Source organism: Staurois parvus, unplaced genomic scaffold (genome assembly GCF_062004578.1).
Source record: "Staurois parvus isolate SC_StPar_1 unplaced genomic scaffold, SC_StPar_1.0 ptg000018l, whole genome shotgun sequence".
Lineage (NCBI taxonomy): Eukaryota > Metazoa > Chordata > Amphibia > Anura > Ranidae > Staurois > Staurois parvus.
The window spans coordinates 9,926,798-9,943,658 of record NW_028317814.1 but is presented as its reverse complement, the minus strand read 5'-3'; the positions used below and the strand labels follow the sequence as shown (position 1 = coordinate 9,943,658).

General features: G+C 42.7%; 1 protein-coding gene across 1 annotated transcript in view; it reads right to left on the bottom strand.

The window, feature by feature from the left end:
• Positions 1–14,450, bottom strand: part of LOC149473057 (kinesin-like protein KIF19) — a 96,405-nt gene extending 81,955 nt beyond the window's left edge. The window contains exons 1-3 of the mRNA XM_089683563.1: positions 14,409–14,450; positions 10,065–10,145; positions 2,659–2,769 (exon numbers count right to left, since the gene is read on the bottom strand). Coding sequence (XP_089539689.1) covers positions 2,659–2,769; positions 10,065–10,145; positions 14,409–14,450 — 234 coding nt within the window. The remainder of the gene's footprint in view (positions 1–2,658; positions 2,770–10,064; positions 10,146–14,408) is intronic.
• Between the last annotated feature and the right edge of the window lie 2,411 nt (positions 14,451–16,861).

Sequence of the window (16,861 nt, the reverse complement as noted above, 5' to 3'; positions counted from 1 at the left end):
TACTGCATTGTAAGCACTTTATAATACAATATGTGAGCATGTGACATATATCTCTCATCTACAAAAGTGGTCATATAACCTGTCTTCTACACAATTTATTCTGCTCTGTATAATACATATATCCTCAAGCATGGCATCTGCAAATATGTACTGTCTAGCATAGGCAAACATACAATGAAGGGTGATGTACAGCAAACTTAGCCCACAACACTTGAGGGAATTTACGAAGACTGGAGCAGACAGAATCTGGAACAGCTGTGCATGACAGTCAATCAGCTTCTAGCTTTAATTTTCATAGCTAAATGCCAGGTTTATATGTGCGGCTAATTTGTTGCACCTCTGAAAATCGATCTACATTCAAATCACTTCTCAGAAGCATTTGACAGATGCCAGGTCCATACGTCTGTATGTCAGAGGCGGTTTACACACAATCCGGTGGCTGCAGCCACTAAGATTGTGTCTGAAATTGACAGGCAGACTCCTACCTGTCAGGTGGAAGCAGTTGGGTTGCTGCGCTGCCACCTAATTGCTTCCACAGTCCTCAGTAACCTCCCTCTTCTCTCACACACACACGTGTGCTCTCATCATGTATTGTGGGCTCCACTTACCCATTTGCAGTCCTGAGCCAGGGGCGGACTGACCATTTGGAAACTCGGGCACTGCCCGAGGGCCCGGGGTCAGTAGGGGGCCCCATGAGATGCCCCTGGTACCTTTTTCATAGGCTTTTTTGAGTTTAGGCAAGGACACAGGGGCCCCATGATCCCCTATTGCCCGGGGGCCCCAGGAGTTGTCAGTCCACCCCTGCCTGGAGCCAACATGGGTGCCAGCAGGTGGAGAGGAGAATGGACACACATCCACTCTCCTCCCCTTCTTACTGTGACCCAGAAAGCGACATGTATGACGTCACTTCCAGGTCACTACTGTCACTTTTCCCTGGCTAGACCCTGCATGTCTCATTAGCAAGAACCTGTCACCTAAAAATCATCACCTAAAAAGAGTTAGACCCAAGCACATAACATCCCCCTAAAAAAATTATGAGGCCCTCCCAAACCCCACATATACTCACGTATGCGTGAAAACGATTGCGATACACATGTTACATATTGCCATGCTCACTGGATTAGAGTGATTCTAAGCCTTATTTTGTTTAAGCAAAAATTACAAACATGTCTATACTTACCTGCTGTGTGTAGTGGTTTTGCACAGAGCAGCCTGGATCCTGCTCTTCCCGGGTCCCATGCAGGCCCTCCCTCCTGTTGGGTGACCCCACAGCAAGCAGGCTGCTATGGGGGCACCCGGTGCTCTGTCTGTTCATTCACACATGGAGCTGTGGCTTGGCCCCGCCCCCTCTCTTCTCATTGGCTCACTGGCTGTGATTGACAGCAGTGGGGAGCCAATGGCTCCCACGTCTGTCTCAGCCAATGAGAAGAGGGAGTCCGGGGATAGCCGAGACTCCAGTGCACATTGCTGGATCGAGAGGGGGCTTAGGTGGGTATTAGAGGGAACTGAGGGGGATGCTGCACACAGAAGACTTTTTACCTTCATGCATAGAATGCATGAAGGTAAAAAACCTTGATCCTTTGGAACCGCTTTAAGAGCAATAATTCTAGCACAAGACCTGTTCCGTAGCACTAAACACATGAACTGTATGGGCTTTTGAAGTGTCGCCTATAGAAAATAGAGGGTACTGAAGTTTGTCGCCATTTCACAAGTGCACGCAATTTTAAGGTTTGACATGTTGGGTATCTATTTTCTCAGCACAACCTTGTCTTTTATATTTCACCTAAAATTTGGGTAATTTATTGCGTTTGCCCTACAATTCACTACGTTTTTTTTTCTGAAGTGTTGAGTTTCCTAGACCTCTGCGGTAATATCGTGTGACGTAAAAATGTGTAGCTGCCACTATTTTATTCTCTAGGGTCTCTGCTTTCAGAAAATATATGATGGTTGGGGGGTTTGTGTAATCTTCAGGCCTGAATTGATTTTTTAAACGTGTGTAAAAAAATGCAAAAACAGCTCTGGCAGTGAGACGGCTAAAGCATCTGGGAAATAAGAATATCTGTGTGATCTATGGACTAAAAAGTTTCAACGGTCTTTTAATTATTTTTTTTTTGTGAAGGATGATCAGATAGACAGCTACTATTTGTAGATAAGTTTAAATATACATGCAAAATGACAGTTGATTTTTGCTAAAGACATGGCCTACCAAAGTAAAAATGTCCTGATTCTGTTTGTGTCCAAATATATGTAAAATGTAAAGCTATAAAGAGAGCAATTGCAGCCATTTTAAATAATTATCTGCAATATCTAAGCCAAGAATAACATCAAGAGCTTCCATTTCCAATCAATTTTTGGCATACATTTGGAAATTTAAAAAGAAAATAGCAAAACAGATGATTTTTTCTTGTTTATAACTCAGCAATCAATACATGCAAAAAAAGTATCCAATATATTTTTAAACTGTTCTAAAATACAGCAATATAGCGCCTATATTTGGTTTCGGGAAAGCTGATATGAGTATTTGCAATTCAAGATTCATCTAGAATGTACCAGATTCATTTGATCTGCCTAATATGCAGTGGATCTCATATCATTTTGCTCTCTATTATACTGATATCACAGAAAAGGTGCACCTACATGGATCAGAGGGAAATTTACCTGGGTAGCATCCTGATCAAACACAGCATCAAATACAAAGGTCCTGTCTCTAGAACGCTTTGCACGCAGGAAGTCCTCAGACCCTCCTGATGGATCCTTCAGCAGCAGTATCTGAAAGAAGAGATCACAGGGAGAATATTTAGCACTAGCAGTATCTGAAAGGTTTGCAGGGTCTACAATTAAACCTGGCCATGAATTTGTAAGTCTTGTATGATCTGGATAATGGGCCATGATCAAATTCTAGCTTCTAGTTAAAGCTGCTAATTTTTTTTTCAATCCATAGAAAAGTAATGTTTTCATTTTAGATGTAGACTGAGGCAAGACATTGGGTTCTTCTTATGTCTTGAAAACCCCAACACCATGATCTGCCTCCCGTAATTCTTGACTTTTTTCCACTTCTCGCAGAAATAATGGGTGCTCCCACCAACTTTTGCATGTTCCAGCACCTATCCATCATATAACAAAGAATCCAGCAGGGGAAGTGGGCAGCCCTCATAATGGCCACAGCAGATGTGCACACGCAAAAACTCAAGCACAAAGATTTCGTCAGTAGAGCCTCCAAAGGGTAGAAGAAACTGTCAAGTTTAGGTGGTCTAAGACATTCATCAATAAGTACTATTCAGCTATCAGAGCTGTAGAGAACCCAACTTACAATGACTGTAGCAGTCTCACTTAATCGTTTCACTGTCATGGACGTTAGGCTTACATTGGAAAGCTGGCCGGCTAAGTCTTACGTCCTTGATCAAAATGAATTTCTATGATAAGTGGCTGAGAAGCTGCTGATGGTAGCCATTTCATCTAAATATGGCCTCCCAATTCCATCCCTTCTCGGCTGCTGTGGCACCACTGCTACTCCTGCCAAGCAACTTGCAGTGTATGTGACTTGTCAGTGATCCTCAATGCCTTGTGCCCTCAAACTACTCCTCTCCATATCCACTATGTGCCCTCTGATCCCCACTGCTATTTCCTGGGATGATCGAGTGGCAGGCAGGCTGCACTCAGCAAGAGGGAAGACTGCATGTTCAGGAGAGTGGCGGGGATGATAAACATGTCTCCTATGTTACTGATCACTCCCTTGTCATAACTAAAGCAATAGTATTGACTCTTGAATGCAAAAATACCTTCTTTTTGATATGCAGCTATTCCCAGGTACTGGTGAACAAGAGGGCCACAGAGCCAAAGCTACACCTTTCCTTCTGCATAATGGAAGATTCATAACCTTGCAGTGGCCCAGTTAGACCATTTGGGAGTGAACTCGAGTGAGATAGTTGGGCTGCCAAGAGACCCCTACAATGACAATTGGAAATCTCAGGGGAATGCTCCCCTACCAACACATATTTTCCCCTTCCTTAGTTTTTATATATTCTGAAATTATTATTATAATACAGGATTTATATAGCGCCAACAGTTTGCTCAGTGCTTTACAATATAACGGGAGACAATACAGCAACAATACAGTTCAATACAAGAGGGTTAGGAGGGCTCTGCTCCTTGGAGCTAACCATCTAAGAGGGAGGGGCTAGTGGTACAAAAGGTAATAACTGTGGGGGATGAACTGATTTGGTTATTAGCTGAAGGCAGGATACGCTTCTCTGAAGAGATAGGTTTTCACACATCACCTAAAAGTGAGTAGAGTAGGCAATAGTCAGATAAATTGGGGTAGAGAGATCCAGAGGATGGGGGAGGCTCTGGAGAAGTCTTGGAGATGGGCATGGGACGAGGAGACAAGGGAGCTAGAAAGCAGGAGGTTGTGGGAGGAGTGAAGAAGACGGTTTGGGTGATATTTGGAGACAAGATTGGTGATATAATTGAGGGCAGAGTACTATCTTGATGCTCCTACTGTATATTTTCATGTTCATTTTTGTCATTGCAGAATTGTATTTATTTATTTCAGGTACTTATATAGCACCGTCAATTTACGCAGCGCTTTACACATATATATTGTACATTCACATCAGTCCCTAACCCTCAAGGGGCGTACAATCTAAGGTTCCTAACTTACATTCATACATACAAATATTAGGGCAATTTAGACAGGATCTAATTAACCTACCAGCATGTCTTTGGAGTGTGGGAGGAAACCGGAGTACCCAGAGGAAACCCACGTAGGCACAGGGAGAACATGCAAACTCCAGGCAGGTGGTGCCATGGCTGGGATTCGAACCAACGACCCTAGTACTGCCAGGCAGAAGTGCTAACCATTTAGCCACTGTACTGCTTATTATATTTAAAAATGTTCAATAAAAATTATTATAGAAAAAAAAAACAGCAAAAGCATGTACATTCTGCTATTAGCAGCTCATTTAGCATATTAAAGCTGAAGTTTAATCTGAAATAAAAAGTTCGGGTTACCACTCCGATTCCTATATCCAAACAATAAATGAGGCTCTTGTGAAAGCACCCATGGACATGAGAGGATAGTTTCCTAATCTGAGTTTTCTAGTTATTTAAAGTGTTTTTAAACATTTGCTATTAATCAACATAAAAATGTACATGAAAGTACAATTTATTATCACTTTAGCAATATTTCAGGTTCTGGGATAAAGTAAGCCAGATTTGAGGTTCTGAAGTTGTCGTAGGCTTAAGCCCTTTTCACATTGCTCTGACACAGTTTCTCCGCAGCAAGGGTGCAGCACATAACTCACACGAAACCCTAGGTGCACTGCTCTGCACCCATGCTGTGAGGAAACTGCAGTGCAGCAGTGTGAAATGGTCCTTAGCTTTGACAGACAAAGATTGAGAACTGAATCTCTACAAAGCATGGATGTGATATACAGGAGCTGCCTAACACTCAACCTGGCCATTCTGCTCTTGGCTAAGAAGGTCTAATAATGACAAAGCAGCAGAAAATCAGGACACACTTGTTCTCTCCACACTGGTTACTGCATGTTCAGTCAAGCTCCCTTCCCAGAAATGAGTTCCTTCTATACCTGTCACTTGTACATGCAATAAACCAGGATGTAGTCAGTAGGCACTCAGAGGTGTTACCAGAAGAGAAAGGCAATGCAACACAACAGCTCTTGACAAGTAGGTTTATATCGGCAAAAAGAAAACCTACCTGAACAGACCTGAACAGCATTTATCTAGAAATAGTATATAAAGAGAGTCGTAACCTGCAGTCATCACACTCGTCAGTAATTGATGGAAAAAAAAAAAAAAACATTCGCTGGCAAAGTTGGGGCCCTTGAAGAAAGCACAACAGTTCCCAGCAGACAACAGATGCACTAATACAATGTTAGCCTCTTACCAGACCCAGGGTGCCCTCATTTGGGTTTCTGGAAACATGATAAGATTCAGTTCAAGTCCTCAGACAGTGATAGGAATTTCTGTGCAGTCTGAGCTCACCAGGCATCCAAATCACACCTTACATCCTCCCAGGGAGAAGGTTCTTGGTCTCTTCACTTCTCTGAGTTCTCACCGGATTGTGGTCACCTATGGCAGGGATTCGTCCCGCCAGCAGCAGCTCAGTCTTTTTTCCACACGCTTGCTTTAAGACAGTCCACTGCCCTCACCCGCATGCAGACCCCATCACCTTGCTCTGTTGCATTAGCCAATCACCTCCAGGACTCTACCAACATAGCTTCCCCCTGCACTGGAAACATTCCATGGATGAGTATTGCAAAGTGGTTTCCTTAAAGATGGCTGCTGCACTTCTGCATTAATAAATATTAATTTTAATCCTGACCACACTGCAGAAGGATAATACAGCAGAAACAAAGGAAAAGGTCCTGCAGCCGATATCAGCTACGGTCCAGGTTAGTCAGTAAGACTGGACCCTTTAGTAGGGTGACAACGCTTCTTCTGCAGCAAAAATCACTTCAGCGTTGTCACTCTCTCTGCTGCTATGGCTGCTTAGACACTGGCGCTCGTGATGACACTCTTAGGTAGTAACCATGCCTATCTCCATTAACAGCACATTGCTGTAATAAAATGAATCATGGTCAGTCCATTTGACCCCCTCCAGCATTGTGTAGCTAGAGAAATCTAACATCCCAGCCACATTTACCATTAAGAAAAGAAGTAAACTGCATTTCTTTGAAAACATTAAAACTCACCTTGAAAATGCACATTTGGCACTCTGCATCCATTTAAATTGGATTTAAATATATCTTACCTAATGTGAAAAAAACCCAGGGTCCTGAATTCTGCCCATTGCTAGGCAGTTTTTTGGTCCTTCAGGTTGCTGGAGCCCTCTCCATAACCGTATAGACACATATAAAATGCGGACTATATTTCTCTATGGGTGTTGCCCATGCATGCGCAATTACTGGGTTTATCAATTTCCATAAGGAGTAACATACTGCCTGCTTTACACACATGAATTTCAAGGGGATGCAGCAGTCAGACAGTGTTTGGTGAGACAAAGCTGCACTTCAAACCACCATCTTCATTATTCATTACAACATATATTTTATTAATTTAGTTATTGATTTATATATTGATCACTCGTTTAAATCTTCAGTGCCATTGTAATAATAGCTCATGCAAATAAATCGTCCATAATTCTTACAACCAAATTACACAGCAACAACATTAATTGAATGGCAATGTTCCAGAAGTTCTCCCTTATAATACATTAAAAAATCCATCCAGTAAAATATTTTACCATCATAGCAGCGTAACAACTTATCTTTAACGATGGCAATTAAATCAGATCCCTGTTGCAGTACTTGCATCTGCCAAAGAATGCATTACTAGCTTAATTGTGTCTTCCAATAATCATCATAGTGATTGAAGAACTCTTTGCCAATCATGTAATGGTTTGTCTTCATGTCAAATTAAATGACAGGCAAGTAACCCATACCTGAATCCAGTCTCTGAACAAACCAATTGCTTGGCAATGACACCAAAAATTAAAGTCCTGTCGAGGGGGTACAGATACTGACTTCACATTCCTGCATAAACCAGGGTGATATGTGTATAAATATACATGAATGTACACATACACTATATTACCAAAAGTATTGGGACACATGCCTATACATGCACATGAACTTTAATGGCATCCTGGTCTTAGTACGTAGGGTTCAACATTGAGTTGGCCCACCGTTTGCAGCTATAACAACTTCAACTCTTCTGGGAAGGCCATCCACAAGGTTTAGGAGTGTGTCTATGGGAATGTTTGACCATTCTTCCAGAAGTGCATTTGTGAGGTCAGGCACTGTTGTTGGACAGGAAGGCCTGGATCGCAGTCTCTGCTCTAATTCATCCAAAAGGTGTTCTATTGGGTTGAGGTCAGGACTCTGTGTAGGCCAGTCAAGTTCCTCCACCCCAAATTCGCTCATCCAAGTCTTGGACCTTGCTTTGTGCACTGGTGCGCAGTCATGTTGGAACAGGAAGGGGCCATCCCCAAACTGTTCCGACAACTTTGGGAGCATGAAATTGTCCAAAATGTCTTGGTATGCTGATGCCTTAAGAGTTCCCTTCACTGGAACTAAGGGGTCAAGCCCAACCCCTGAAAAACAACCCCACACCATAATCCCCCGTCCACCAAACTTTACATTTGGCACAATGCAGTCAGGCAAGTACCGTTCTGCTGGCAACCCCCAAACCCAGACACATCCATCGGGTTGCCAGACAGAGAAGCGTAATTTGTCACTCCAGAGAACACGTATCTACTGCTCTAGAGTCCAGTGGCAGCTTGCTTTACACCACTGCATCCGATGCTTGGCATTGCACTTGGTGATGTAAGGCTTAGGTGCAGCTGCTAGGCCATGGAAACCAATTCCATGAAGCTCTCTATACACTGTTGTTGTGCTAATCTGAAGGCCACATGAAGTTTGGAGGTCTTTAGCTATTGACTCTGTAGACAGTTGGTGACTTCTGCGCACTTCAGCATGCGCTGACCCCACTCTGTCATTTTTTCATGGCCTACTACTTCATGGCTGAGTTGCTGTTGTTCCCAGTTGCTTCCACTTTGTTATAACACCACTAGCAGTTGACCGTGGAATATTTAGTAGCAAGGAAATTTCATGGATGGACTTATTGCACAGGTAGCAACCTATCACAGTACCACGCTTGAATTCACTGAGCTCCTGAGAGCAACCCATTCTTTCACAAATGTTTGTAGAAGCAGTCTGCATGCCTAGGAGCTTGATTTTATACACCTGTGGCCATGGAGGTGAATGGAACACCTGAATGATTTGGAGGGGTGTCCCAATACTTTTGGCAATATAGTGTATGTAGTTTGTTACTGACAGGGCAGATTCTCTGTGCCTCCTGCAATCTTTATCAATGTTAATCAAGGGGATGGGATGGGAAGGAATTGGATGGGATGGGAAGGAATGGGATGGGATGGGAAGGGAAGGGAAGGGATGGGAAGGGAAGGGAAGGGATGGGAAGGGATGGGAAGGGATGGGAAGGGTGGGCAAAGCTGACCCATTCTGCCTTAATCCATCTTTAAATAATCTTATTAAAAGTGGCCTTTTCATTTTAAGCTGCAGTCACTATGGCAATTTGTAGAAATGATGTATAGAATGCCCACAGAGATCTTATGTCTTGCATTTGTCATTGAGGATTCCACGCTTCTCTTTTTTTTTCAAAACACAATTGAACAAGCTGATTGGCTACCATGCACAACTGCACCAGATTTTGCACCCTCCAATTTTAGTAAATCAACCCCATTGTCTCACTACATTTTAGTCATTGTCTGCAACAGGAATTTCAAAATGCCCGCTTACTTTTAAAAGGATAATGCAGACTGCAGATTTTCAAATTACAACACTGACAATGCTCAGGTAATTGCAATGAAGACTAACCATCGTACTCAGAAATCAGATTAAAAAAAGGACATTGTCTGATAGCAAAGGGCACAGAAAGGTACAAATCTGCAAAAAAAACCCAAACTTTGCTAAAATGTAACTATATACTGTACAATATTTTACTATATACAATGTATATAGTTAAACTACACATACATGTTTTCTTCTTAACATAGCTGGAGTTACACTTTAAATAATCCCAAATGCATTTGTTCACTTGACATGAGATGCAAGATGATATCATAAAATGCAAGAAATGAAGGAGACAATGCAGAGCTTGTCCTCGCCCTCCAGCAAGACAGCTAGTGTTCTACTGCCGTAGGAAGCTGCCACCAAAGGCACCAAACATCCTGTAGTTGAAAAAAAAAAAAGGGACCCTAAATGCCTCTGTTGTGCTGTTATTTTGTGTCTATGAAAAAAGGAGCCCAAAACCTACTGGGGAAAGCAGACCTACTTAACCTTCCTCTGCTGATGGAGCTTTGTCTCCCACCTCCCTACTGATGTTTCTAGGTTTGCTACTGTTCCCGTAGTGGAAAGATTTCACGCTTAGATTCTGTAGGTGAAACACCTTTAAACATATACATACATATTTCATAAATACCGTAAATGTTTTGTTACTCGTGTTTTAACAATACTGTTACTTACTTGTTCACCAAGTTTGTATGTTATACACTCAACACCTCTCTCTATTTCCACCTGGTTAAATGGACGGATTCGTAAGGCAACCTGTAGGATGTTTAAGAGAGGCAAATACAGTATTACTCGGAAAGACCTGAAAGGTAATTTCTGACAAAGCCAACCATACCACATAGAGAACATGCACTAAGCTTTTGTAAACTCATTTGGGATCCAGAAAAAAGTGGCAGGCATCAAACACTTCTGATTAGCTCTAACTGGTCACATTAAACAAATTTTAGTTCCAGTTTCTTTCTCTATAAAGGTGGATACATAAAATAGTGTCTTTGTACTCATTATCAGGATTAAGGTCACACTTGGAAAGACCAATATGTGGACCCGGTTCATTAAATGTGCATTACATTTAAAGGATTTCTAAAGGCAAAAGGTGTTTTACCTTAAACTGTTACTAAACCCAGGACCCTGCATTCACTATATCTGGTCTCCCCGGACCCCGCATTCACTATATCTGGTCTCCCCGGACCCTGCATCCACTATAACTGATCTCCCTGGACCCTGCATTCACTATATCTGGTCTCCCCGGACCCTGCATCCACTATAACTGATCTCCCTGGACCCTGCATTCACTATATCTGGTCTCCCCGGACCCTGCATTCACTATATCTGGTCTCCCCGGACCCTGCATCCACTATAACTGATCTCCCTGGACCCTGCATTCACTATATCTGATCTCCCCGGACCCTGCATTCACTATATCTGGTCTCCCCGGACCCCGCATTCACTATATCTGGTCTCCCCGGACCCTGCATCCACTATATCTGATCTCCCTGGACCCCGCATTCACTATATCTGGTCTCCCCGGATCCTGCATCCACTATATCTGATCTCCTTGGACCCTGCATTCACTATATCTGGTCTCCCTGGACCCCGCATTCACTATATCTGGTCTCCCCGGACCCTGCATCCACTATATCTGATCTCCCTGGACCCTGCATTCACTATATCTGGTCTCCCAGGACCCTGCATTCACTATATCTGGTCTCCCTGGACCCTGCATTCACTATATCTGGTCTCCCCGGACCCCGCATTCACTATATCTGGTCTCCCCGGACCCTGCATCCACTATATCTGATCTCCCTGGACCCTGCATTCACTATATCTGGTCTCCCAGGACCCTGCATTCACTATATCTGGACTCCCACAGTACACACAACATGGAAATGCAATTATTTTAGTAAACATAAACTGCTAAATACCTTTTCTCATCGGCAGATAAAGCAGTCTTGTGACTTCTATCAGCAGAGCACAGGTTAAAACTTATAGGATAAGTTTTTATTCTCCCCTGGTTGTCCTATGAGGTTGAATAACTCCTGATCCTCTGTCTGAACAATGCTGATTGGCCCTGTGCTAATCACATGCACCCTCCCAAGAAAAAAAACTCTCTAGCAATACACACCACACTGAGCATATGCAGAGTGCCCCCAAGGCTCTGTTCTATCAGCAGATGGATTGAGAACAAAAGAAGAAGGGTAGGATCAGAGAAGACAGCATCAAACATCCTTTTTATACAATGCGGAGGATTAACCCCTTAGGTTCCACAGTGAGTATAACAAGCATGCTTTCCTGCATATACAGACTGATTTTGGTTTAGTAACACTTTAATGCATTCTCTGCATTAAGGTAAAAAAACATTTTAATAGCAGCTCCCCCAGTGCCCCCTTTCCTCAAACACCCAAGTCCATTCCCAATCCAGTGCTATCCTATCTACAGCAGCTCTCCTCCCATCTTTCTGGTCTCACAGGCTTTGCGGATAGCAGCCATTGGCTCCTGCTGCTGTCAATTAAATCCTGTGAGGAGGAAGGGGGGGGGGGGGGGGAAGGTCTAGCATGCTGTGTATGTCAATAGATGCACACAGCCTGGTTAAGAATTGAGCCCGCATGTCAAGGCTCGATGCTGCTCTGTGCAAAACCATTGCACAGAGGTGGTAACACATAATTTTCATTTTTAAGCAAAAAAATAGGTTTGGAACCACTGTATGGCCTGTTATCATCAAGACGGCCTGTGCTGCAGTGAAAATGTTTTCATGTGTTGAGGCATGTTGGATTAAGTAGCCCCTTTAGAAATATATGGGTTGTACGGAACCTTGCCATGCAAAATTTTAGTGCATGCTGCATTTTTTGTGTAGGTACATTGTGCATTAAAATGAATGGCACTGCAATGTACGCTATTGCAAAGCCCATGAGTGAACAAGCACTTAAGTTGGCCATAGATGGATAGACTTTAGAACAACCATTTTTAGTCTGAAAAAAAAAGGCGGAAAATTGTTGTCTTTCAAAAGTATTTGTTTGTTATTAACATTTGATTTTGGAATTAATGGGTTTTACAGAATGAAGATTACATACACTGTTAGAAATTCGTTAGTTCAGGAAAAACTTTCCATCCTGCTTCTTTGAATTTTCTCATCACTGCAGTCAAAACAAACATCGATTTGGCCGACTAATAAGAAAAATTAACAATCTTTCGTAGAACATTCTTTTCCTAAAAATTTTGGTTTGAAATTCTACCCATCTTTTGCTAGCTTTAGCAGGACCATATAGATAATCATGCAGGAATCCATTATCTGAAGTCCTGGGGCTTAAACTAAGTCACTGACCTGAAACTAATATACAGTATTGGCAAATTATAGGCGCAGAACTGGTGGTTGTCCAGAAACCACGAATGCCAGGAGGGGAGGGGGTAGGGAAGTATGGGATGCTAGAAATGTTCTACACTTCAGTTGTCGTCACAGTGTATCAATTTTGTACTGCTCTCAATAAAGGTTTCCTTTAAGATGATCAAATAATAAAACTGAGGGGGGTCCAATGAGTTGAAAATAGCTTGGGGCCCATGGTACAATTAATCTGTTAAAGGTTGGATCTAGCCCATTTGACATGGGGGTACAGTAAAAAAAAAGTCAAGGAGCATAACGTCAATAGTGTGATGGAGATACAGGAAACAAGTATTCCATGTTCACTTGGCATGCTTCTGTATCACGATTCACAACCTGGAGGAAGATTCTGATAGGTAGCGCAGGCAGTGCAGGGGTGAACACAAAACACTAGTATGTATTAGGCTGTCATTAGATTATGATGATAAAAACGAACCTGTGCCCCCTTATACTGTGTCAGGTCACTGTGTAAATATTCACCAGCACACCACGGATATTCAAATAAGTCTGAACAGTTTTTTTTTATTGAAGAAAGATCACATTAGAAAAAAGTGCAATTTTCACTCATTTTTTTGTAATGTGATCTTTCTTCCATACAAAAACAGTTTGGACTTATTTGAATATCCGTGGTGTGCTGGCGAATATTTACACTGTGACGTTCATGCTCCAGTATCCAGCTGGTGGTTGCTGCAGCACCCGGTACCTTTGAGAGCTTATTTCAGGAACGTGTGTGATGAGAATATGGACAGTTACCCTTATATTAGGTGTCCCTATCAGAGTCCCCCATTACATCAGGAGACCCCATCAGAGTTCCACCTTATATCAGGGTTTCTATAAGAGTATCCCCTTACATCAGGTGTCCCCAATCAGAGTGCCTCTTTACATAAACTGTCCTCATCAGAGTGCCCCTTATATAAAATGTCTTCATCAGAATGCCCGTTTACATCAATTGCCTCATTGGAATGCCCATTTGCATCAACTGTCCCCATCAGAATGCCCCCTTACATCAACTATCCGCATCAGAATGCCCCCTTACATCAACTATCCCCATCAAAGTGCCCCCTTACATCAACTATCCCCATCAAAGTGCCCCCTTACATCAACTATCCCCATCAAAGTGCCCCCGTACATCAACTATCCGCATCAGAATGCCCCCTTACATCAACTATCCCCATCAAAGTGCCCCCGTACATCAACTATCCCCATCAAAGTACCCCCTTACATTAACTGTCCCTGTCAAGAGTGCCCCTTATATCAACTGTCTCTATCAGTCCCTCTTCCATCAATTGCCCCCATTAGAGTGCCCACTCACATCAAATAACCCCATCAAAGTCCCTCTTACATCAATTGTCCCTATCAGGTCTCATGGATTAGTACTCTGAGATCTTCGGGGGCACAGCCCACCCCAGCATCCCCCTTAGATCCGGCCCTGAATCCGCTGCTGGTGTACAGGATTCACTTTGCATGGAACAGAATTCCTGTTCGGTTAAATACCACATTTGTAATTTTCAGAACTTCTGCAGTTGAAAAAGATACAATCTGGACTGGCCAATTCCCTTATAACCCCCTATTCCTATCCTATAACTTTTATTGCAAACCTTTCCCCTCAAGATACATTATAACTGCCTGAGAACAGCATAACTTACTGTGATTTGGTGGTACTGAAAGTCCTCTTTGATGTTCATCATCTTCTCAGAATGTCCCTCTGCATCTGCCTCCGAGACACCTTATGTTGTCTGTGTGGAATCAGCATTACGTCAGTTCAGTACTGAGAGTTATGATACAGCAGTTTTGATTTATCTTCTACACTGCACACCTGTGCTGAGACACAAAGGGAAAAGTCTATTCCCGAGGTACCATTGCATCAACTCATGTGTTGGTACCTGTGTGTATGGAGACTCTGAGTATCTGTTGCAGACATGTAAGAGAAGCCTATAGTGCACTCAGTAAACTAGATAAACTGACAGAAAAACATTCAGATCAAAAAGCAGATGCTCTTACTTTTAAATCAGTACTGTATCTGCCCTTCTTGTATTAGCAGATACAATTCTAGGACCTGCCACCATCTCAGACTTGTGGCTGTACCTATCCCTCCTCCTCCCAATTTTTTTCTTAACTTTTTAGCGATTTGTGTATAAACTGGAGCTTGGAGAGAAAACAGGTGGCGCACACACCTAGTGCATTATCCAAGGTTTATTGTAGGAGTGAAATAATAAAAACATACTCACAGACGAAGCATGTATCTAAAAAGCATAGAAAAATGACAATGGCCACAACGGCAGGCAAGGTGTTCTCACTGTCAGCGCGGTCAAATGGCTGACGCGTTTCAGGGACGAATCCCTTTCCTCAGAGCTGATGACCAACCTCTGATGCTGATGTATGATGAATGGAAAGTAAGAGCCTCACTGTTGATGCCTGAGTGGGATGGTGTGGGAGTGTGCTTTATGCCTGTGGGGAAATGGCTCTATGCTTTTTAGATACATGCTTCGTCTGTGAGTATGTTTTTATTATTTCATTCCTACAATAAACCTTGGATAATGCACTAGGTGTGTGTGCCACCTGTTTTCTCTCTATCCAGTGGCTGATTTCCCCGTCTGAGGAGGGCTGCACCCCTGGAGCATTTCCTTTGGTTGTCGCTGTCCTGGTACCCTTGGCTTCCCTTTTGGCTGCACATATCTTGAGGCACTGGAGAGTACATACGATAAACTGGAGCTTGAGTTAATGGGTTTTGTAGACAATAGACATTTTCAGCAAAGCACGTAAACATAGACATATATAAAAAAAAAAAAAAGTCTAGAGCTCCACTTGCTGCTTAGTCCTAACTATAATATAGAATCAATAACTGAAACCAAAATTCTAATGCAGTGGAAGTTTCAGCACATATTTAGAATGTACCAAAAGACCTGCATAAAATCTCTGCATCAAACATAAATAATCTGTTAAAAAGGAACACATGGCCTCTTGTCACTGGGTGTGAATGTGTGTGTTTACTTAATGCTGCCCTGAATGCTTGCCATTTGGACAGCTTTAGAAGCTGCAGACCCACTGGCTCACTGCTCTACTTGGCGGTCCCTTCCAGCCCAAAATAGAGGGAGAGTGCTTAAAAAAAATAAATCCTGGCATGCAAATTTTGGATGGTCTTCTGTATCTAGCACCCATATAGCCAACAGGTAGAAAACCTCCCTGTGATAGCAAAGTTGCAATTTTAGGTGCTCAGTAATCCTAGTCATCACAATGTATGAGATCTGGATCGCTGCTTATTGTAAGAATGTTCATGGTCATTGGTGAATCACAACACCTAAAGATGTGTCAAACTTGCAATATAACGCCAGCAACAAGATCGCTAAAACGTGCGTGGAAAATACCTGCTTCTGTTTGGCGCTTCCATGCTGAAGGAAACTACAGAATGCTGCTTACCAACGATGGGCTTACACCTTATTCTTCCAGCCAGGGAGGAAGTGCCATCATGAAGCAGGTATTTCTTGGTCCTGTTGGTGGCAAACTGTTGACATTATTGAGGGTGTACTTCAAACCCTCTACAATGTCCCACCACTGGACATGCTTCAGTTGGCGGTGTTGTTGCTGCTATTTTGTCAGTCAAGGGCCCTAACTGTGCGCTTAAGACACTGTTCATTGACAGATACAATATGATTTTGTTACACTTTAAAGTGGAACTGTCGCAGGACAGGAAGTAGAAAGCTCTAAATGAACAGTAACACCCAACAAGGCTTCTAATCCTTCCCCACACTATATAAAACTAGAAAAAAAAGGTTTTGGCTTGGCATAATGTACACAATATAATGAGGGCAATAGGGTGCAAAAATTGGGTAAGGCAAGTGTGTCCATAAAAGGATATACAACCCAAGCGTTGACCATCTAGTCCTCACATCAGAGCGGTGTTAGGAAGTCCCTGAGTACCTTATAAGGTCTCTGTGGAAGTGGTGGTAAAGGTGCAACCTGTGGTGTGATGTAACTTTTAGTCCTCCTGGATCTGAATGGTGGTCTATTTACTGCCTAGTATAAAAATTTAAACACTGCAATAAGTGAATAAACTCAAACACATTTCTGGTTTCCTGATAGATTTGTGCTTCTGCTCTCA